A 21,377-nucleotide genomic window follows, 5' to 3' on the forward strand; every position below is an offset into this window, starting at 1 on the left:
TTTCGGAAGTTGATCATTACAGAGGAAGTGGTTTATTGACTATGATAGTTCACTGCGGAAGAGGAAAGTAGTGGCAGACACAATGTTGAACGGGCCTAAGCAAGTTAAATCTTATAGAGAAGAACAATGAAAGCAAAATCTTATGAACTAAATTATTTCATCTTCGTGGTTAATAGTGTCCGTTGCTACCATACGATTCGTATTCATGATTTCTTGAAAGTAAAGCGATACATGAAGTGAAGCATTCTAAAGAGCTTCCTATGACCTCCATGCGATCTTAATAAGAAAGATTTTGTAATGACAAGAAAGATCTTATGACATAAACAAGAGTAGACGAATATACCTAAAATTTTCATCGAGAATCTGGTCAAGAATATCCGTAATCAATGCTATCCCCGTGATTAAATAAGAGATCAGAATATTTATTACTGTTTCATAAAAAAAAGTAATCGAATTCTTGTAATTAATTTTCATCTCTCTGCAACAGTTTATTTTTAGTTTTGTATAATTTGTAACTTCTTTTTTCATGCGAAAGTTTCTGTGTAATTTCAAAAAAAAATTATTATTATTATTATTTGCATTTTTAATTTAGGCAAGCTTGTATTTTATATTTATGTCTGTCTTAACATAAAACAGTTACAACACGTTTCTGAATTACGAAACTTGGTTAATTTTTGACTAAAGAAAAACCGGTGTGTTTTAGAACCAACCGGATTTCCTTTAGTGAATTCTTTAGTTATTATAGTCAATTCTTTAGTTATTATTTAGCCAATTTCCTTTAGTTATTCGTCCTTCAATTTTCTATTGTGCTTCCACATTATGTCGTAAATTATTCTTAACTTCGTAGGATAATGTTGGCCCAGAATAGCCAAATTTGGTGACCTGTAAACCCCAATTTGAATTATCGTGTTCTATTGCCCCCAAGTAGACAGACTTTCACTGACAGGTTGCATTCGAAAAGTGTGATAAAAGAGTATGGTTTTAATTTTAAGGCGAAATATCAAATTACTTTCATAGTTAAAATAACTACATTTTTTATTTCCATTTTCCTATTTTTATATTAAAATGTTAACAGATGGACAAATTGAAAGAGAGAATGACGTAATATGAAAAATGCTCGAAACAGTGAGTGGAAAATAAACAAAATCTGCTGATGTATTTTTTGGCATTTACAATAGTTCTCGTATACAATAGAACAGTTTGGTATACAATAATTTTGTACACAATAGTAATGAAAAGATGTTACTGTGATTTATTTGGGGGAAAAAAGCCACAAAGTAGCTAAATATGTTCAAAATTATTTTGTTCAAAATAAAAATATAGTCCGGTTTTGATGTTTTTGAAAAGTCGGGAGAGAGACGAACATCAAGGTTCATCAGTTCTTATTTTGCTTCTTTGCTTCAAATCCTGCGATTGAAGATACGTCAATAATGAGAAGTAGGGTGAAAAATGCGCTGAGTTTAAAGCAGTCAAATTTATTAAACCCTTATAGCTTTTCGGTGACCGACTCCTCTGACTGATACAATTTTCCCTCTCAATAAACGTACTTATCTATCTTGGGTGGTAGGTCAGTTTCCCACTCGTCAAAGCCAGACTATAGTAATCTTTATTGTTGGATGTATTTGTAATTTTAATTATAATTGTATTTATTTTATTAGTTCTATTCTAGTGTGTTTTTGTTTTCTCTGTGTTGTCTCTGTGTTTTTTTATTATTATCATTTAAATGTATGACATGGTATCTGGCAACCAATTTAATGTTCAATTTGTATTATGGCAACGGTTGTTATGTGGTTTATTATTGGCTTGAGACGCACTCTATTGCAGGCGTACTGTAACACTTTATTCTAAATTCTATTTATTCTCCTATCTATCTAATCTAATTTATTCTCCTTTAGAAGCTTTTTAATTTGATCTCTAACGATCACTTACCTCCAATTTAACATTAAATGTTCTCTGCTGAATGCATTAGAATCTTCTTTGGCGGCTCTTAGATACAGAATGCGCATACAGATTTAGTTTTATTTTTCGAGGACTATTTGAGGAATTTTTGATATATTTTTTGTTGGACTTTTGCGATTACAACGGAATCAAAATGTGACGCTTTTGCTTTTTTAAAATTATCTATTTATAATAATTTTGTGGTAAATCATAGAATTTTATACAAATCTCATTATTATCATTAATGATAATGTTAAATTATGTTTTGATATTCATGATACCGTTAAAGTGCTTTAGGAATTAATATGTGATAATTATTCTGGGTGTTATTACAAACGAATAAAATCGTTTGTACAATTTACATTCAGTTATAAAGATAATATCTCACCTTTAATAACCCCATATAGAAAAATAGTTGAAAAATTGTGAAAACCGGAATGTATAATTCAAAATTTTGATCTGGTTTATCTGGCGCTTCCACGTACTGGCGTCCGAAGATACAAGCTCCAAAAAATGCGTATGTGGCCAATGTTACAACCTGTAAAAGAATACATTTCTGTTTATTTTAGAGAATGGAAATAACATATTTTTCTCTAAATCATTTTAATAAAAAAAATTTATTAGAAAATTTTAAAAAAATGTTATATGTTTAAAAAAATATAGGAGGTGGAAACGATTATATAATTTAGCTATGACAATAAAAAGAAATTTTGCCAATAAATCTGAGGAGAAATAAGATTCGTCGAACTTTCACAAAACGAAATGGCAACGCTTGCTAATTGCATTGCCTATGATAATGTACTACTCGCACAGTAATAATATTCTGAAGGATGCAGTTCCTTATTGTTAATTTTCTTCTTGTAAATACACCCCTGTTCTTTCTTTCATTTTATTGTACATGTTGAGTGACAAGGAAATGTAAACATGCTTGATGTTCAAAGAATCCATTTTCAAAATTGGAAATAATACTTTAAGTGAAACGAAATTTCTTTTAACTTAATATCAGAAGCAAAATATCATATATAAAAGAGATTCTTACATAAAAATGGAAATAAAAAATAAAAATGAAATACTTTCATTTCAAATAAAAGAAATATAAAATGAAATGATAAGCTTAAATCAAAAGTGAAAAAATATATTAATTATATTTACTGAAAATCCAGAATACAAGCCAGTATTTAATTTTATATATAAAAAATATATTTAAAATATCATACCTAGTTCATTTTCACATAAACTTCCATACTTAAGAATATTTTGTGTTTTATTTAGATTCATTGTATAGTAAAATAAATCAAGCATGATTTATACATTTTTTTTTTCATTGATCAAACGAATAAAACATTTTGCGCATATTTACAGTATGATTTTAAGATGACATATCACTCTAACTGGTCATATTTTCTGTATAACTACTTTCAAATACAAGGTAACAGATGTAAAGGCACGCAATAAACCCGTTAATTATTTGCTATTTTTAGCACGTTTGGTCAGAAATTTGAAACATTTTGGTGGTCACTTAAAAGCCGCCAAATCTGTAGCTGCGGTGGCGTTAATACGTAAGTACCCATTTGGTTATAAAAGCATTTACAAAATTTCACCCATTTATCACTCCGTTTACAAATTTCACTCTGCTTTTGTAAAATGATAAATAAAAGCGGTTCAACTGATGAATGAAAGGATTTCTTATTCACAAATTTCATCTTTTGATGTCAAACCACCCACCGTATTTCATTCGCCTAGATCAGTCAATTTTTATTATATTTACTGGAAGACTAGAAGCTCTAAAAATAAATATATAGCAACATCTTGAGGTTAAAGTTTCGGATGATCAGAGTATTTTCTATTTCTCTTTTATTGAAGAAATATGCAGTGTAAGAAGAGTTAAATTTGTAACATGAAGTTTCAAAAAAATAAAATACAAAGTCGTTTAGAATTGTACAAATATGCTAAGTTAATTTATCTGCATAAAAAAGCGTTGCTACTTGGATAATATCAAATATGATTATAAATGAAATAAAGTAAAACACTGTTTATGTTGGAGGAGGACTGATTTAAACTAAAGTATGAATGGAAATGTAAGGTATCAAAATTTTAATAAACAACTACGATTTTTTCAAATTTAATGCTACTATTATAAATTCATTTTAAAGTCATAATTTTCAAGATTGTACTAATTTATTGCTATATAATATTTAAAACAAAATTTAAGCGTTTATAATAAAAATGAGAAAATTCTTATGTTTATTGCCTATCTTGAATATTAAACATGCATTTCTTATTTGAGCCACGCATTTCTTAATTTATATAATTTATGTGTATGCAGATAGGCATTTAATTAAAATAATTTTTAATCGCCTTTTGACATTTTGACTGTCTATGAAGATTGTATACAATATTATGATTCGAATTATACTCTTTGAAAGTTTTTCATTAGTGTTTTGACGAAGTGATTTCAAATATTTGAATTGGAATCCATGGAGTTTTTAAAGAAAGATAAGTGATTTCTTCACATTTTCTTCAACGTCTTAGAAATTAGCACTAAATAATTTGTTTCCTCTTGATTCATAAACTGCAAATAATTCTGAAATCCTGATATTTGTATCAGGACAGATTTCTACTTTCATATGATTGTTATCAAAATATACAGTGAATGGTGTTATACAACAAAAGGTACCAATTATTGATAAAGAGTTATTAAATCTCCCACAAAGTAATCGCCTATGATTACAATGGGCTTCTGGCAATATTTTTTCAAATTTAAGGCGTCAAAAAATGTTTTAAATTTGTTTTTGTAAAACCGTTTCAGAGTTCGTTGCGAACCGCTCAGAATGTTTTTCTTTTATCTAATTGATGGACTCAAAACGGTGACTACGAAGAGGAATTTTATCCACGGAAAAAGAAAATGTCACAAGATGACATATCAGATGTAGAGCCGTATTTGATTATTTCTAATCAAAATACACGAGAATAACGGTATTGTGAAAGGATGTATTATCGTTTCGAAAATCCTATGTGTTATTTCTCGACGGTTTTTGTCGCTTTCGATATTTCTATAGAAGAACTTGTTCAATAGTGCCTCTCATTGCCAGATGATGATTACCAAAAGCCATTTCTCAGATCTGGTCGACATGACTAACTGGATAATCGTCAAACTATAGATAATCTTGAAATCTGATTTTAACTATGACAGATTTTCTATCTTTTAAAAACATTTTATCCTCTCTTAAATACTTTTGTTTTTAATAAACAATTATCCTTAAATGCGATTCACAAATTTTTAAATATTTTTACTTCAAGAATTGTTTTGCGCGAACAAAGTTGAATGCATATTCCTTACTCATAACATTCACCATTTTGGGAAATCGACTAAGTTAAAATTCGTATTAAAAATAAATTTCTTTTCAGATGACAAAATGAAATAATTCTCTGAATGTTGTTAGGTGTTTATGAAATTGTAAAAATATTTGAATATAAAAATGTTTGAAAATTATATCTACTGTAGACGTACTTTAAAAGAAGCAATCAGAATACTTTTTGATCAGAGAATATATTCCACAAAAGTAATATCTATATAAGTTGTAAAAATGATATATAACGGAATGTTTGTATTCTATAAATGAAATACTTTTGTTTATAATTTACTCTAATTTATCACTCTAAAAGTTTTTTTTTTTCAATTATACTCTAAATAAGAATACTCTAGTTTGCAGAATGTAATGAACTCTAGTACCGAAGGTAAATGCGATATAAGAGGTGCAAAGTTAAAAAAGCTAAAATACTCGAGAAAAAAAACATTTTGAAACTTAAAACAATGTTGCCATTTTTGAAAAATGAAACATTTTCAAAACATAAATAATATAAGTAGATACTCAATTACAAAACAAGTAATAAAAAGAAAATGGTAATCGAATCAAATATTAGAGGTCACTTAAACAATATTTAGAATTTCTTAGTTATAAAAATGTAAAGGAAAAATATTAAAATCATAATATTTTTTCAACTTTATCATGTTCAATGGGTATGAATAAATTGGAACTGTAATAAGCAACGTATAAATGGCAAATGCATAAGCACTTATGCATGATAGTATGTTTATCGTATGGAACTCTTAAATAGTATTAACCCTTTGCCAAAAACTATTAGCATGCGTACAACAAATTTTCTGGAAATTAGTAAATATTTTTTTTCTCAAAAAATATTGTCTCTAATTTTATGAAGCAATAAATATTAAAAATTTTCTATGATTAAGTTCTTTATTTAAAGAAATATTTTTTCAAACACCAGATACATATACGAAAATTATCTTATAATTTATATTCATTAATATTCCAAATGTCTTATAAAAATTTATCAAATAAGGGCTATAATTACCATCCTCAAATAATTGGTACTATTACCAATTATAAAATTTTCGGATGAACGCATGAATGAAGCAGTCGTGAGACACAAATTGACAATACGGAATTGATATTACAAAATGTATTATTACACTCAAATTAAAAATCAGAATATGGTTTAAATTTAAACGCCAATAACAGATATGGCAAGAACGAAACTTTTTATGTAAAGAGAAATTTTCATGGAATTCTTTTTACAGTATCAAGACGCGTAGAAATACACATTTCGGCATTTACTGGTAATTAAACAGCACCTAATCACTTAAAATCAACAGCAGTTGCAACTGGTTTTAATGAGCGGTACATCTGATTTTGTATGAAATATACAAAATTATTCTAATATTCCATCAGATATAGTAAATATATTTTAAAGATATTACATATGGAAGATCTTCAGTATGTATAAGCAAGACAAAATAAATTGCTTGTGATCCATTAGTGACGCCTTTTATTGACTGCGTTTATGGACTTTAAATTTCTGTGTATTTAGATGTTTAAAAGTTTAAAATTTTTCACTAATCATTGTAAATGTAAAGACTCACTTACTCACTTTCAAAATATGTTTTAGAAACTAATAATAATAAACTTGCATATTATTGAATATTTCAAAACGTTTTAATATCGGAGTTCAGAAGAGCATTGCACTTACTTGTGTGTATACTAGAGGTATACTTATCCAATCGTAACTCCATAACATCCCGCACTTGCTTCGGAAATCATTAAACTCCTAAAAGTAGTTAAGTAGTATATTAAAATTTTCTAAAGAAACAATTTCATAAAATGAATGTATCATCAATTTTTTACTTTCTCATATGCGAACTAAAGGGGAAAGTATTCTAATTGTCAAAGTAATCGAAATCTACAATTTGATAAATCTCCCTGTTTTAGAATTCCCTGAGTGCGAAAAACTCATATTTTGTCTTACGTATGTCTGAGTCATCATCAAGGATAACTGAAAAATGCCTTGCTCTAAACGGATGAAACTTGGTATACGTCTTCACAACGAATTTCTAGATTTCTATCACATTTTGAGCTAAATGCATCTGAAAGTTGTCCGTCTGACTGTTCAAATATAACTTAATACGAAAAACTAATCTAGTTAAAAATAGAAAATAAAAGGTTAAATTAAAATAAAAATAAAAAAAGTTAAATGGATAAAATTTGGCACACAGATTTAACATCTAAAATATAGATATCAAATTTAAATTTAAATTCGCAAAAGAGTTGAATTTCTGTAAACGCAATAATTAAAAGAAAAAAAAAAACACTGAAAAAGAAAAGAGAAAAACAATGACTTAAATCAATGAAATTTTGCACGTGAGTTTGTGACTGCAATTGTATTTTTGCATTAAATTTTGGATTCAATCGGTTGGAAACAAAGCTTCTAAAATACAAATTCGATTTCCGTGTACCTACTGTTAAGTGTCTATTAAATGCCAAACAAAAGCTAAAATTCACACGATAGATTCAACTAAAATATGATATAATGATTTCTAAATTCAGATAAAAATGTTAAATTTCACGCTACATATCAATATTCCTTAAATATTTCTCGCCAATGCCATACAAGGGATTCGCCGCCTAACTCAAGGCCCTCAATTTTATTCGAAAAGAAGGGAATACCACATTTATAAGAAAGTGTGTGAACAAGTTTTGGAAGACTCCTCCCACCAGTTTTTAAATTCATTTGAAAAGGAAGGCTGTGTTTATAATATACAGTTATATGACGGGGATATCTCACCAAAATGCAAATTTGAGACATGATTATTTTATATTACAGATTCAAATATCACAGTTGTTGTTTGTAATTTTTTTTAAAATTGAGTATTGTGACAAAACTATATTCATAAACATTCTTTTTCATAAACTTTTTGACTTGGTTCAATTTTTCAACAGTCTGGAAGCACCTAAGTATCAGATAAGTGCGAATCAAAAATTTTATTAAAATCAATTGATAATAAATATCCCAAATATTAAAATAATATACTGTCATCGGAGAACGCAAATATATAAAATTTACAAACTCTAACTCATATGTAAGCGTGGGAAAGTATTACTAAAATTTCATCTATATAAAGACTAAGAAAATCAAATTAAAGTAAAGAGTTTAATAAAAATCTATTCAAAGAATTAAAAAAGATCTCGCAATGGTCTAATTTAATGGACTATTAACACAATGATTGAATTGGTCACTCTATGTATTATTCATTGACCATGTATTATCCATGTATATCTTGTATTATGTTTTATCATTAAGATTCAATTTGGGTGAAATCCATTAATTGATATTCTTTTATGTCATTAAAGGATGCCAAGTCGCCAATGTTTAAAAGCAAGAAATGTGATTTATACAAGAATAAACAATGCAATCAAATGACATTAAATTAATTTGGCGACTGTAATCAATATGTACTGGATGCTTAACATCTATTGATTATATCAAAGAATATCGAAATCTGGATTTCAAAGAGATGGGATATTTTATATACAATCTTTGCACTTGAATGATTATATTGATGGTGGCATTCATAATAAAGCAATAAATAAATAAAATAATACCCAACAGTGTATGTTGCTTCCTTCATATACTATCACACTTAAAATCAAAGCTAGTAAATTTTTGTTTTCAAGTGGATTAACATTCCCTTATTAGATTATTCCTTTATTATTTTTCCTCATAGCAAAAGCAGAAAACGAAATACTTTTTAGGAAAAAATATCCTCATTCAATACTTTTATTTAATACTCAACACTTAACTAACTCAATTAATCAAACAAAATCTTTCTAGATTTACAAATTTCACCTTTTTGCTTGTAGTCTGTGGCAAATAGCTCTGAATCCAGATTACAGATGTGACTTCTCTTTGATTAATGTGGCATTGAGCTTAGAACAAACCGGGCAGGACTCCAACGAACAAAAACATGTTATTATCTTCCCTTCAGTCTTTATTTCATTCCTCGATAGTGTTCTTCAAGTCTTTTCTTCTCCGTCGGAATCTAAATTTACTTTTTCTATTTCGCCGAAATTAAAATGTGCATTCTCCTCTATCATTGCGTAAGTACTTCTACTTCAGGATACTTCACCATTAAGTTTTTAAAAATGTTCTGTCATTTTCTTTGAGAAAAAAGACTTTTTTCCATTGTCTGTTTCTCATAAAGGTTAAGTAGGATACTTAATTTAGCTTTAAATGCATCTGGCAGGATATGTCTGCAAATATTCAGTTTATAATGGCATCTTGTTATCCTGGTATTTGAACACATTCATGATGCCATGCTAAACTAATAGAAGTATTCTCTCCTTGTCTGTCTGGCATACTTCCTCAGTATGCTACTTTTCCCCTTACTTCGATGTATATTGATGAAAATCGAATATAAATTTTGTACCGGTAGACTGAATACAAGTTTCTACTCTTAACGAAGAAAAAATATTCAAAGATATTTAAGAAAATTAAAAAAACAGAATTATATATTTCTGACATAAAAATACAAATGATTAAATCAAATATTTTTACATTAACATTCAAATTCAGCATACTTTCTTGTTTCTTAAATAAAAAGATTCTTCTAGATATTTAAGTGCAGCGTACTAAAGATAACTGCTATATTCATTTTGCAGTTAATAAGCCGATATTTAGAGTTCAAATGTGGTTTCTAAATCTCAATTCAAACGCTTTTACTAATACTATATACTAATATACGGCGGCTAATACTATATACTAATTAATCACAAACTACTTTGGGTATTCACTTCACAAACATTCAAATTTTCATAATTTCAACTAAAATCAAATTAGATATTGTGTTTTCCCCTTCTTTTCCAAAAAATAATAGATGTACATTTCGCCTATTTTTCAAGGACCTAGAGAAAAAAAAATCAAGAACTTTTCTTGGTCATTGTTTTTCAGCAAAGTTGACTCTGAATATTGCAAATAAAATTCAAGTACTTTCAAGGACAGTAGTTGCCCTGGATTAGATATAAAGCATGGTACTAATTCTTTATTTTAAAGCAAAGATCACATACGAAAGTTCATAATATACTCAATGAGTTTTTAAAGTGTGTTTATTAATTATTTTTATATACAACAGACAGACGGACAGATAGTCATCAATCTTTTAACGAAAATTCCTAAATATAACCTACATATTTTAAATAATTGTCAGAAACCAGTCACACAGCCTCAATTACTAGACATATTTCGCAAAACGTTTTTTTTTTTTTTTTTAATATTTTTAAACCTAGAAACATCATCGATAGCCCTCATCTGCCTTCTTTTGTGAGAGATATCATCAAATTTTTAACAAAATCCTCTAGGCGTAACAAATTAATTGCCACCTTGGCGAACTTTAATGATATTGCCTTAAACGTAGTAATTGATGTTATTATATACTTATAATACTGCGGATGCTAATCGTGAATCTGTCCAGAGAGTGGTAAAATTAGAGGTATAGTGACCAGTGAGGATAGTAAATACAAATACTACTCCAGGTACCAATATTGAAGAATACTATGGGGACATCCCTTCTATTACCCCTTTATTCCATTTTTAAAAAGGAAATATCTTGGAGGAACGGTAAAAAAATATAATGCCATGATCTAAGCGCTATTTGCATTTTAACCCGGCCTATTTTTTTCTAGTCATATAATGTTAAAATACTTTTAGGCTTGAAATTAGAATAAGAAAAGGGATTCATTTAGATTATTAGATAAATTTAATTTGATTAATTAATAATTAAGTAACAAATCAAGACACATCATCACATGAGATAAAGAACTGAAGCATCTAAATTTCTATCTTTCTAAAAACATTTGTCAGAACTTATGCCAACCTACAAAATTTCATACAAAGATTGATAAATTTGGTGGGAAGCATACTTCTATGGGCCCTTGAAAGGGTTAAACCATTTACGACGACTAGCAGCGAAAAAAAAAATCATATTCATATCATGCCGTAAGGGGCATTTACCCTTGTTCTATCATTTGATACAGGATCTGCTAAAATACATAAAATAAACTGTCCCTAATATAAAATTTTGATTGTATATTATTCACATGCGAATACAATGTTATACCTTGATATATTCCATATAATTTAATTTATACAAAAATGTAGTTTAGATTCTCGTCTCAATGCAATTGAAAACCATTAAGAGAACTTCTGTCTTATCCCAATCCAAATATATAATTTTTAAGTTCATCTCTCATTTGGGGGGTTACTCAACTTTCTTTAGACTCTTTTTTTTTTTTTTTGAAGGAGAGATGTCGGCGACAATATCTTAGGGGGGAAAACCATCCTTACGTTATTGCAGAAATTATAACTGCTGATAAATTAATTCTATAAAATAATATTTGAAATACTTAAACTTAAATAAGTTAAAAATCAGCAAAAGTAGTTTCCCTGAAATTTTCTTTCATGCTTTCAAATGAAGGTATTATTGTTTCTCTCTTCCGGTGAAAATTGTGGCCTTTGGGTAAGGCCACTAAGGTCAATAATACTTAAATTTTTATTTTCAGAATCCCGGTCATTTGTATAGAAAAGAAAACCAAATGTATATTTCTGGAGATTTATTCTGACCGAATGAAATCAAATTTGCAACAGAACTATAATTTTACTAAAAGGATCACATACCAAATTTCATTTATTCAAATCATTACCTTTTTGAGTTATGGCATTTTTATGCATGCAAAAATACAGAATGACAACGTTTAACCCTTTGACGGATTTCATTGAAAAGTGGATACAGATTTACATTTTAGAGGAAATGTAAATTTTATCCATCTAGCTCTTTGCACTTTATAGCTATCGTGCTCGGACAGACAGATCGACAGGCTTCCTTAGAGTGGATTTCCTTCCAATAGCGAAGGCAATGTATAAGTTTGGTATAAAAACCAGGTAGCACATTTCACTTGTCTAGTTTTAAAAGTTGATGAGTTATCAAATCGCAGACAATCATAATTCTTAAAATGTGTTTTTCGAACTCAGGTAAAATTGAAACGTGGAAATTCGTCAAATTCCCAAGGTCAAAGTTTTTGATGATTATAGTTCTTTCACTTCGTAAGTGAAAGGTTGAAAAGCTGCCATTGGCCTATTATATATCATAATGTCTTTTTAAAAGAAATTCTTACTTCCATAATGAGTTTAAGACCATTTGAATCTGTAATTCGGCATTCTTGTTTAGCTTCTCGCAAAAGATTGATGAACCATGTGCAGGGGATCCAGAATGTGTTGAACTCGGTGTTAGGAACTGAGTTAAGCATCTCCAACTCCTGTTTTGTCATGAAACCTTGGGAGAAGGAAAAGATTGCTTTTGTAATATATATTTCGAGTGCAATCACTGTTCCTACAGTCAATGCTACTACTGTAATATAATTAAGTTTAAATATTAGGATGTGTGGTCGCATTCTTGTTTGTTCACCATTTTAAGCGTTTGACTTTTTCAAAACTCCATTTAGAGGAAATTCAAATTATCTTACTTTGGTGTCGTAAGCACTTAATGTTTAGTAAATTTATTTCTAATTGAGAAATGACGTTCTGAAAAAGGGAAAACAGATCACATGTATGCAAAATTGATTTTTTATGACGACTTGATATATTTTCTGCATTCATTACATATATTTGTCATAAAAGTAAGTCTTGAGAAGTGAAAAAATTATGGGTAATAAGAAAAAACACCGCGTATTTTATTTAGTTGGTTGTTTCTTCATAATGGAAAGAAACCCCGCCAAATTTAAATTTTGAAATCACCAAAAATGTATCCATTTTTTTTGTTCCTAAACTGGATTTCAAAATTCGGATCAATAAAATTAAAAAAAGAATTATTTTGATAATCAATAAAAATAGTTCACTATGTCATTTTATGCTAATAAATCCCGATTACATTATTATGTAAGGAAAAACATTCTCTTAGCATTGGCAGTCTAGGTTTAAATTCTTTGTTATGTGTGTTAAAATTATTAAAAAAGATATAATGTTTTATGTAAGCAATAAAATATTGGAATGAAATTTCATACTTTAATTATTTTAGTTCAAAACTCATAAAATAGTAAGAATAAGACTTGCATTCATATCAGTATTCGAAAATTATCTGTAAAATATATTAAAACACAAAACTTCCCGAGTATACCAAGTGTTCGAAGTATCTTATATAAGCATTTACAATGTGTACGAAACAGAAAAAAAACTCCATTGTAACTGGAATTTTGTCTAAATTCCAATAATCATATAAAAAATAAATTTTTTGATGATTTTTTTTTCTAAGATTGGTCAAATTACCGTGAAATTTTTGCGTATGTCGCTCGTTTTAAAAATTGTTTTATTTGGATCCTCTTTCAATAATTCAAAAACTTTTTTAATGCCGCAAATATTTAACAGTGCAATATATAAAAATTCAGGAAAAAAAGAAAGGTTTTTAATGATATAAATTTATATTCACAATAATTTAGAAATGAAAATCAAATTCATTTTGAGCCAAAACCTCAGAGTTTACTTTAACTTATCGTTTAGGAGCAGTCTCTTCGAGGTGTTAAAAATTAATGAACCATAATTTTGAAATTTGCATCATGTAATCAAACATGGTACTTCTAGAAGCGAGAGAATGAAAAAGAGTCAATTCAGTGGTAAATATTTCGAAATGAATATTTTTTGTGGTAATTTTGAATGCAATCCAGGAGTCAGGAAAGTATTAATTTTCGCATATTTTATTTTCTTGAGTATACAGATAATGCGTAAATGATAATACTGGAAAACTCACCGGCCTCCACAACATGTTCTCTTGTCGGAAATCTTCTTTTCACCGCCATGCTGATGGATCTGAGAACCAAAATGAGGGCTAGATTCAGGTATCTCATCAACGTCCTTCTCAGAACGCGGTCTGTCTCTTCAGTTCCAGGAAAATACAAAGAAATACTGTTCATCAATCTGAAACAAATAATTCTATAAGTTTTAAAATTTTCAATATTAAGAGACATTCTACAGCCAGTCGATTTTTTTTTCAGTCTTTCATATATGATTCTGAAATTAAAATGTATTCAAGTCATTAGATTGCATTCTAATAGTAGATAACGTAACCTTTCGTAATTACATTTTCATAATTTATTAATAGATAAATTATTTAATTAAAGACCAGTTCAGTTATTCGCATTATATGGTTTATTTACAATTAATTAATCAAATTATTATTTCTATTAAATGATCATGTTGCAGAATTAGCACCCTAGTCGACACACATTCACTACTCATAAACACGAATGTTAATCAGTATAATTCATAACAAATAAATTGTTTGAAACTTGGATTATGTTTTCATAAAGATGAAAATATCTATTGAAAAATAAATTAAAATAATTCGTAATAATTTTATTAGAGGTCCTACAGCTTTGCAGGAGTCTCCTAGATCTCGAGATTATTTTTGTGATTATTTAATGATTCATTAATTTTGCGCTTCATTTGATTTACAAGAACCACATACTTGTACATTCAAATTAAAATCAAGTATCGTTTAAGTTTCAGAATATTATTCTTAAAAAAAAAAAAAAAGAATTTTTTTAAATCGTTTGCTGATCAGTATGGTCTCTCTTTTTTAAAAATTGAATATCAATTCACAATCAGTTTTTTTATACGCCTCGTATTGAAATAATTTGTCTTGGTGGCCAACTGGAATGAATTGTTTTATTATTTCAATTTGTCGGTAAATAAAAACTGTTTATATAGCTATAAACTCACTAAATATATGGCTTTAGAAAAAGAGAAGGAAAGATGAAAACTTTCATTGTCTAAGGGCTTTTTTAACATTTAATTCCGCCTTGGCAATCCAGAGGAAATTTAAACTCGTCCCAAATTTAAATTCTTTCTAAAAATAATAATTTTGTCCAATACAGAAAATGAATTGACAAATTCAGGTTAAATGAGGATTTATGAAGTTATTATGGTTACAAAGAAGGTGATGACAAAAAAAAATAGTTATAAAGGTTTGTCTTGAAGACGCGGTATATTGTATATGGCGCAAAATCAAGCCTCGGAATGTCAACTCTAGTGATCAGCAATGAATAATTGAATATATTAACCCTTAACTGGGGAGGTGAAATTTTAGGACTTAACTTGGGAGTGCGGTCTACGAGACCGCATTTCATTTACACTCAAATTAAATTTTCTAATGAATGTATTAGTATGAAAAACTACCAATATATTTTGCAGATATTTTTCTTGATATATTGATATGTTTTAGAAATTTTTCAAAATATATTATCATTGAAAAAAGTAAATGCGTTGGAACATACATATTCTTCTCAAACTACATGTTACAATAAATATTCTTGAAAAAACATTTTACTTTTTAAATCGTATTTATTTTTACAGTGTATGAAGGTATATAGAAGACAATATAATGTAAAATTCAATAATTATATGAAAAAAAAATGACAATGGGTAAAATTGGCCCTTTTTTTATCGGCTTGTGTGACTTTCATAGCACAGTTTTCTAGGGCATTTTAAATATACAAGTTAAGAATTAGTATAAAAATCACCCTATAAATTCTGTATATATATATTTCTTGGTATATTAATATATTTTATAAATTTTTCAAAATACATTATCACTAGAAAAAATTTATTATGTTTGAATATGCATATCAGAATCAGCTGAATGCGAACTTTCATAGAAAAACTCTTCTGTAGAATTATCCTTATCACTGAAATCCCTTTCTGCTTCATTTAAAAGTGTCTAGAGCACTGCTTCATATTAGGATCTGTAAATTGAATGATATTTCGGGGCCCAAGTTTCAGCGCCATCTGCTAAACCTTGTTTATCACTGGGACACTAACAGGGAGGTGCGGTCTTAGAGACCGTGCTCAAAGAAATAACTGAATTATTTTAAAAAGTATCCGTTGAATCGGTTGAAAAAGTGCACGTGTATTGAAGGTCACAAAACAGCAAGCTACAGGGTCAATCCATTGAATTGAATTGAATCTATCGCTAGCGGTCTCACAGACCGCACGTCCCCAGTTAAGGCTTTAACTCTATTAGATATATTACTTTTCACAACTTAAACATTACTTCGTTTACTTTAGTGCGGTTTTGAAAAGCTGAACTGAAAGCGACAGTAATAGTAAGGAAAGTTTTATAATAGATATAAACCAACGCATAAGTAATTCTAGAAGCAAAATAATTCGAAACGGGAATAAAATGCCAACACACACACCAAAAAAATTATATATTTGAAAATGAGTTAAAACATCTTTTAACAGTATATTGGGGATTTAAAACTAAGCTATTTATTCTACTTTACTTGGCTGCTTTCATGCTTCAAATTATGAATCAAATTTTTACTTTTAAACTATGACTATAGGTAATGATACACTGACTACTCCGACCCACCCGAAGGCACACGGAAAAATTTGAAGGACCGCCGCGACAACAACACTGGCGGGAACTGTGGTTGTGTTCTTAGGGCTATCACCGGCCACCGTACAACCCTTCCCTTGGGAACAACGTCCCGTCATCGATAGGAGGTAACAAACCAATAAGGTATAAGGTACGTATACCAACAAGGATGGCGAGAACTAACCATCATGCCAGTAGCTTCTTATCCTCAATTACGAGATGTGTCCCCCCCCCCCTCTCCGGGGAACATGACTCTAGATAAAAAGTACAGAACATAAACTACACATTGAAAACATCTATCCAATGTTACAAAAAATATTTGATACATATAGAAGAGCAAACAATTCAGGTTTTTAAAATGTACTTAGCAATTCATACTTGTCCGGCCAAGGAATGGCTACATATTGGTTCCACCATCTTGTGGCGATAAAAGAAACATAAAATCCTAAGACGAAACTGAGAGGGATTAGGTCCATGAAAGTGGAGCACATGGACACAATTCTCTCGAAAATCCTAAAAAATAGAATGAAAATAAAAATGTATTACAACAGAGTGACAAAAAGAAAATGAAATATGTAATATATATTTCTTATCTATGAAGACATTTCCAGTTTTTGTGTCTGGAGGCATAATATAGGTATAAAATTGTTTTTGAACCAGCGGATATTTTCATCCCATGACGTCCTCTTTATTTATACAGTATGTCATGTTTTGTTTTGAATTTCATCAAGTATCGAAGAGGATTGAGTACTCATTTCTGTAGACCGATTGATCCCAAAATTTGATACAGACTAACGATTTGGGTATCATACTTATATCAAATTTGGCATTATACTATTCGATGTTACATTTATATCTTTACCAAATCCGTTTTATCTAGATTTCTGATCAAATACTGAATTCAACCAATCCATCTCGTTAGAGTTTTGAGTTATTACGCTCAAATATACACAAGTAAAAGGTATCCCAAAATTAGCGCAAGATTTGAATTTGCTACAATTTGCGCAGTAAAGTGTTGGCAATCAAATAAAAAAAAAATCCCATTTGGCAGCTGATAGTTTAGGGTTAGTAAAAGTGGATCGTTACACGATAGAACAACGTGTTGACGCGAGATTTGAATTAAATAAAAAATACAGTTTTTTCTTTAAATTGTTATATTTTTATTGATTTGTAAAGTATACAGGATAGGATTATGTATAGAATAACAGGCAGGGCAAATGCGTTTCCTCCACTGCTTTGCTGGCAGATACGCACTATTCAGTCCAAATTTTCTATGACCATATTGCATAAATGTGGTGGAATTTCATTGATGAAGAGTTGAAATCCTCCTTTAATGCTCGCGTACTTACTCTCGTTGGCATAGACCTTTGACTTCAAATAACCTCATAAAAAGTAATCCATTGGTATTAAATCACACTATCTAGGTGGCCAATTCTCAAATTTTCGAACTATGGCTGCCAGACTTTAATTATTTTAAAAATATTGTTCAACAATGAAAACACGTTGTTCTGTCGTGTAACGCTCCATTTTTACTAACTCTAAACTACCAACTGTAAAATGGTTTTTTTAATAAGGTTGCCAACACTTTACTGTACGAATGTTGGATAAATCAAATCTTGCTTTAATTTTGGGACACCCTTTTTATACATGAAAAGATACCCTACCTTTCTGCAGATTTACTCAGAATTATATATATATATATATATATATATTGTATGAAATTTTTGAGTAAGAATAGTATAATAAAATTCATATACATATCTTATTGTATGTTTAAACTATAACTTGTACATGCCCGAATAGCGATAGCTGGACAGTCAGCCGTAGGCGGATATAACTCAAAATTTCAGCACTTCTGGTAATTAAACCACATGGCAAATTTCATGTATTTTATTCTGTGTGCTTTTGAATTGTCGTGTTTCCATACATATGGCAGACTGACATTCTTGTTGACAAATTCTGCGCAATATTCGATACAAATATATAGTTTACTCTTTACTATCACTTGGTAAATATCATTCTTTCAAATAATTCCTTCTTTTTAATTATCTTGCTCACAAATTAACAGGATATAAAAAGATGTTGTTTTTATTTTTGATAATAGAGGTTTTTAAAAATGGAAATTTATCAATTTTTAGTCGAATTTTTCGATAATAAAATTACTGCACATTTCTCCTCGTAAACATCACATATAAAGATTAAAAATTAAGCATAAAAAGTATTTCTATGAAATGAAATGTATATAATATTTCACAATGAATGAATTTTTCCAATCACGGAAAATTGAAAAATTAGTCCATAAAATATTTATCAAAATTAAAAAAAGTATGTTAATATGAAAAAAGAGATTAAAAATCTAAAGTTTTTTTAGAATATGCTACCTTAAAACGATCGAATCCGTTTATAATTTCACATGAATTTTCTTTTATATACACTATTTATAACTAGTGGGAGAGTGCTATGTAGCCGGAATGAATGGTTCATAAGCAATTCAATTTAAAAGATATATTTAATATAATTTCCAAATAAATAAATTTGTAAAAAAATGCAAATTCTGTTAATTGTTAATTATATAATAATAATACACTCGAGTATCCAAGTATAAATGATCAAGTTCCTATCTGTTTTAATATTTTCTCTTAGTTCTTACAGAAAATATACTTAGACATTAATTAACAATGAATATACAGGGTGATCAAGAAATAACAGGAGGTGTTCGGAGTCTTGTAGCGTGTTATGTATTGGACGAAATATAACAAAATTTTACCACCATACACATTAAAGTATGCGGTTTCGATTTATCAAGAAAAAAAATTAGTACTAAGAAAAAATTAATACTAAGAAAAAATTAGTACCGATAGGGGAAATTCTGGAGCTGCAATCGGAAACTTTATTATGTAATTTGCTTATACGAATATTTTGTTACATGACATCGAAGATAAAAGGAAGGGTTGCGGAAATTTAAGTCATTCTGCAAGAATTCACCCTCCGATGGCGTTGTCACTGCATGAACGCGCCTTATTAGTCGAACTGTTTTATCAGCGAGATGAAAATGCCAGTGCTGCTCTTCGTGAATACCGGCGGTTAAAATAGTTACGTAGAGGATCGATGACCATAACTAACTTACGAAGAATGGTTGAAAGATTTGAAACAACAGGAATTCTTGGTGTGCAACCAGGCCGAGGACGTAAAGTTATCAAGCAGGGACAAGTTGAAGAAGTTGCAACTGCTGTTATGGATCAGGCGATAGCTAATAAGCAGGTTATCAGCAGTGCACGTTCAATATCACGACAGACAGATATTCCGTTCTCGACGGTGCAGAAGATATTGTGTAAGATCCTGAAATTTTATCCGTTTTAGATACCACCCATTAACTGATGACACTGATCCGAATCTTGGCAATTTTTGGTTGTGGGGCTACTATGTGCATCAATGACATGCTCCTGATATTCCTACTTTACTACTTTATCAAATAACGTTACATGTCAGACAAATAAATGCCGATAGGCTACGAGCCACCGTCGAAAACCTCGTGTACCGCATGCAATTATTAGAGCATCAAGTTGGTGGTCACCTTGAGCCAAATTTGTAAGTTGCTTTAATAAACGTTTTTCATTGATATTTGGTGTGTTGCTATTTACTGTTTCAATTGGCAGTTATGTATTCTTTTTTCCCCCACACATTATGGGCTTGCAGCGCCAGGATTCCCCCTATTTTTATTCCCCGGCGTTTTTAGGTACTATATATATATATATATATATATATATATATATATATATATGATAATTCGAAACTGTATACTTTAATGTGGCCAAATTTTGTCATATTTCGTCCGGTACATAACACGCTACAGGGCTCCAAACACTTGCTGTTATTTCTTGATCACCCTGAATATTTAATTTCCGAGCGTTCCTAATGTGAACAAATGTGGATGCCATGGAGTCATGAGTCTTGCTGAATAAATAAAAGCTTAAACACATTAAACAAAGTACTAAAATTAAAAATCAATTTAATATAAATTGTCAGCTTTATATTATATTCAAATTATGCTGAAACTTGAAGCTAAATTGACTAGTTTATTAAAAGAGGATTTCTTAATATGCATTACCTAAACCCGCAAAATCCTAAATTAATTCCTCCAAACAAACAAAAGTATTTGAACCTTCAATAACAGATGCACTTACATCGAAAGTAAATATTAGAAGAAATAAAAAATAAGAAAATGTCTTTTGTTTCAATGAAAATATGAAGATATAGATTCTGTTACGGCAAAAATAAGAAATCATCTTTCAAAATAAATAAATATTTTTAATGTTTTGATATTAATTTCCAAAAGTTCAAATTCTATAGAAAAAAGGATTAAATGTAATATACAAAATTCAGCTCAAAATATTAATAATTACAGAATTACTATTTTAAATTATGACTTGAACAAAAATTACTATATACTTCCTTAGATTAAAATTGTCTTACTTTTATTTTTGTTATTTTTCATTACTTTAATTTTTTTACTATTTTAAATTATGATTTTTACAAAAATTACTATATACTTCCTTAGATTAAAATTGTTTTACTTTTATTTTTGTTAGAATGAAAAAAATTAAAAAGTCACATAAAGTAAAATTCGAAATGCCGAAGTTTTTATTGCCATTTAGGACAAAAA

At 29.2% G+C, this 21,377-nt stretch overlaps 1 protein-coding gene across 1 annotated transcript in view; it reads right to left on the reverse strand.

Annotated features, from left to right (window-relative positions):
• Positions 1-21,377, reverse strand: part of LOC129969444 (bestrophin-4-like) — a 42,575-nt gene that overhangs the window by 13,462 nt on the left and 7,736 nt on the right. Inside the window, exons 2-6 of the mRNA XM_056084017.1 lie at positions 17,093-17,227; positions 14,087-14,253; positions 12,462-12,619; positions 6,988-7,065; positions 2,327-2,476 (exon numbers count right to left, since the gene is read on the reverse strand). Of these exons, the coding sequence (XP_055939992.1) occupies positions 2,327-2,476; positions 6,988-7,065; positions 12,462-12,619; positions 14,087-14,253; positions 17,093-17,227 (688 nt within the window). The remainder of the gene's footprint in view (positions 1-2,326; positions 2,477-6,987; positions 7,066-12,461; positions 12,620-14,086; positions 14,254-17,092; positions 17,228-21,377) is intronic.

Source organism: Argiope bruennichi, chromosome 5 (genome assembly GCF_947563725.1).
Source record: "Argiope bruennichi chromosome 5, qqArgBrue1.1, whole genome shotgun sequence".
Classification (NCBI taxonomy): Eukaryota; Metazoa; Arthropoda; class Arachnida; order Araneae; family Araneidae; genus Argiope; species Argiope bruennichi.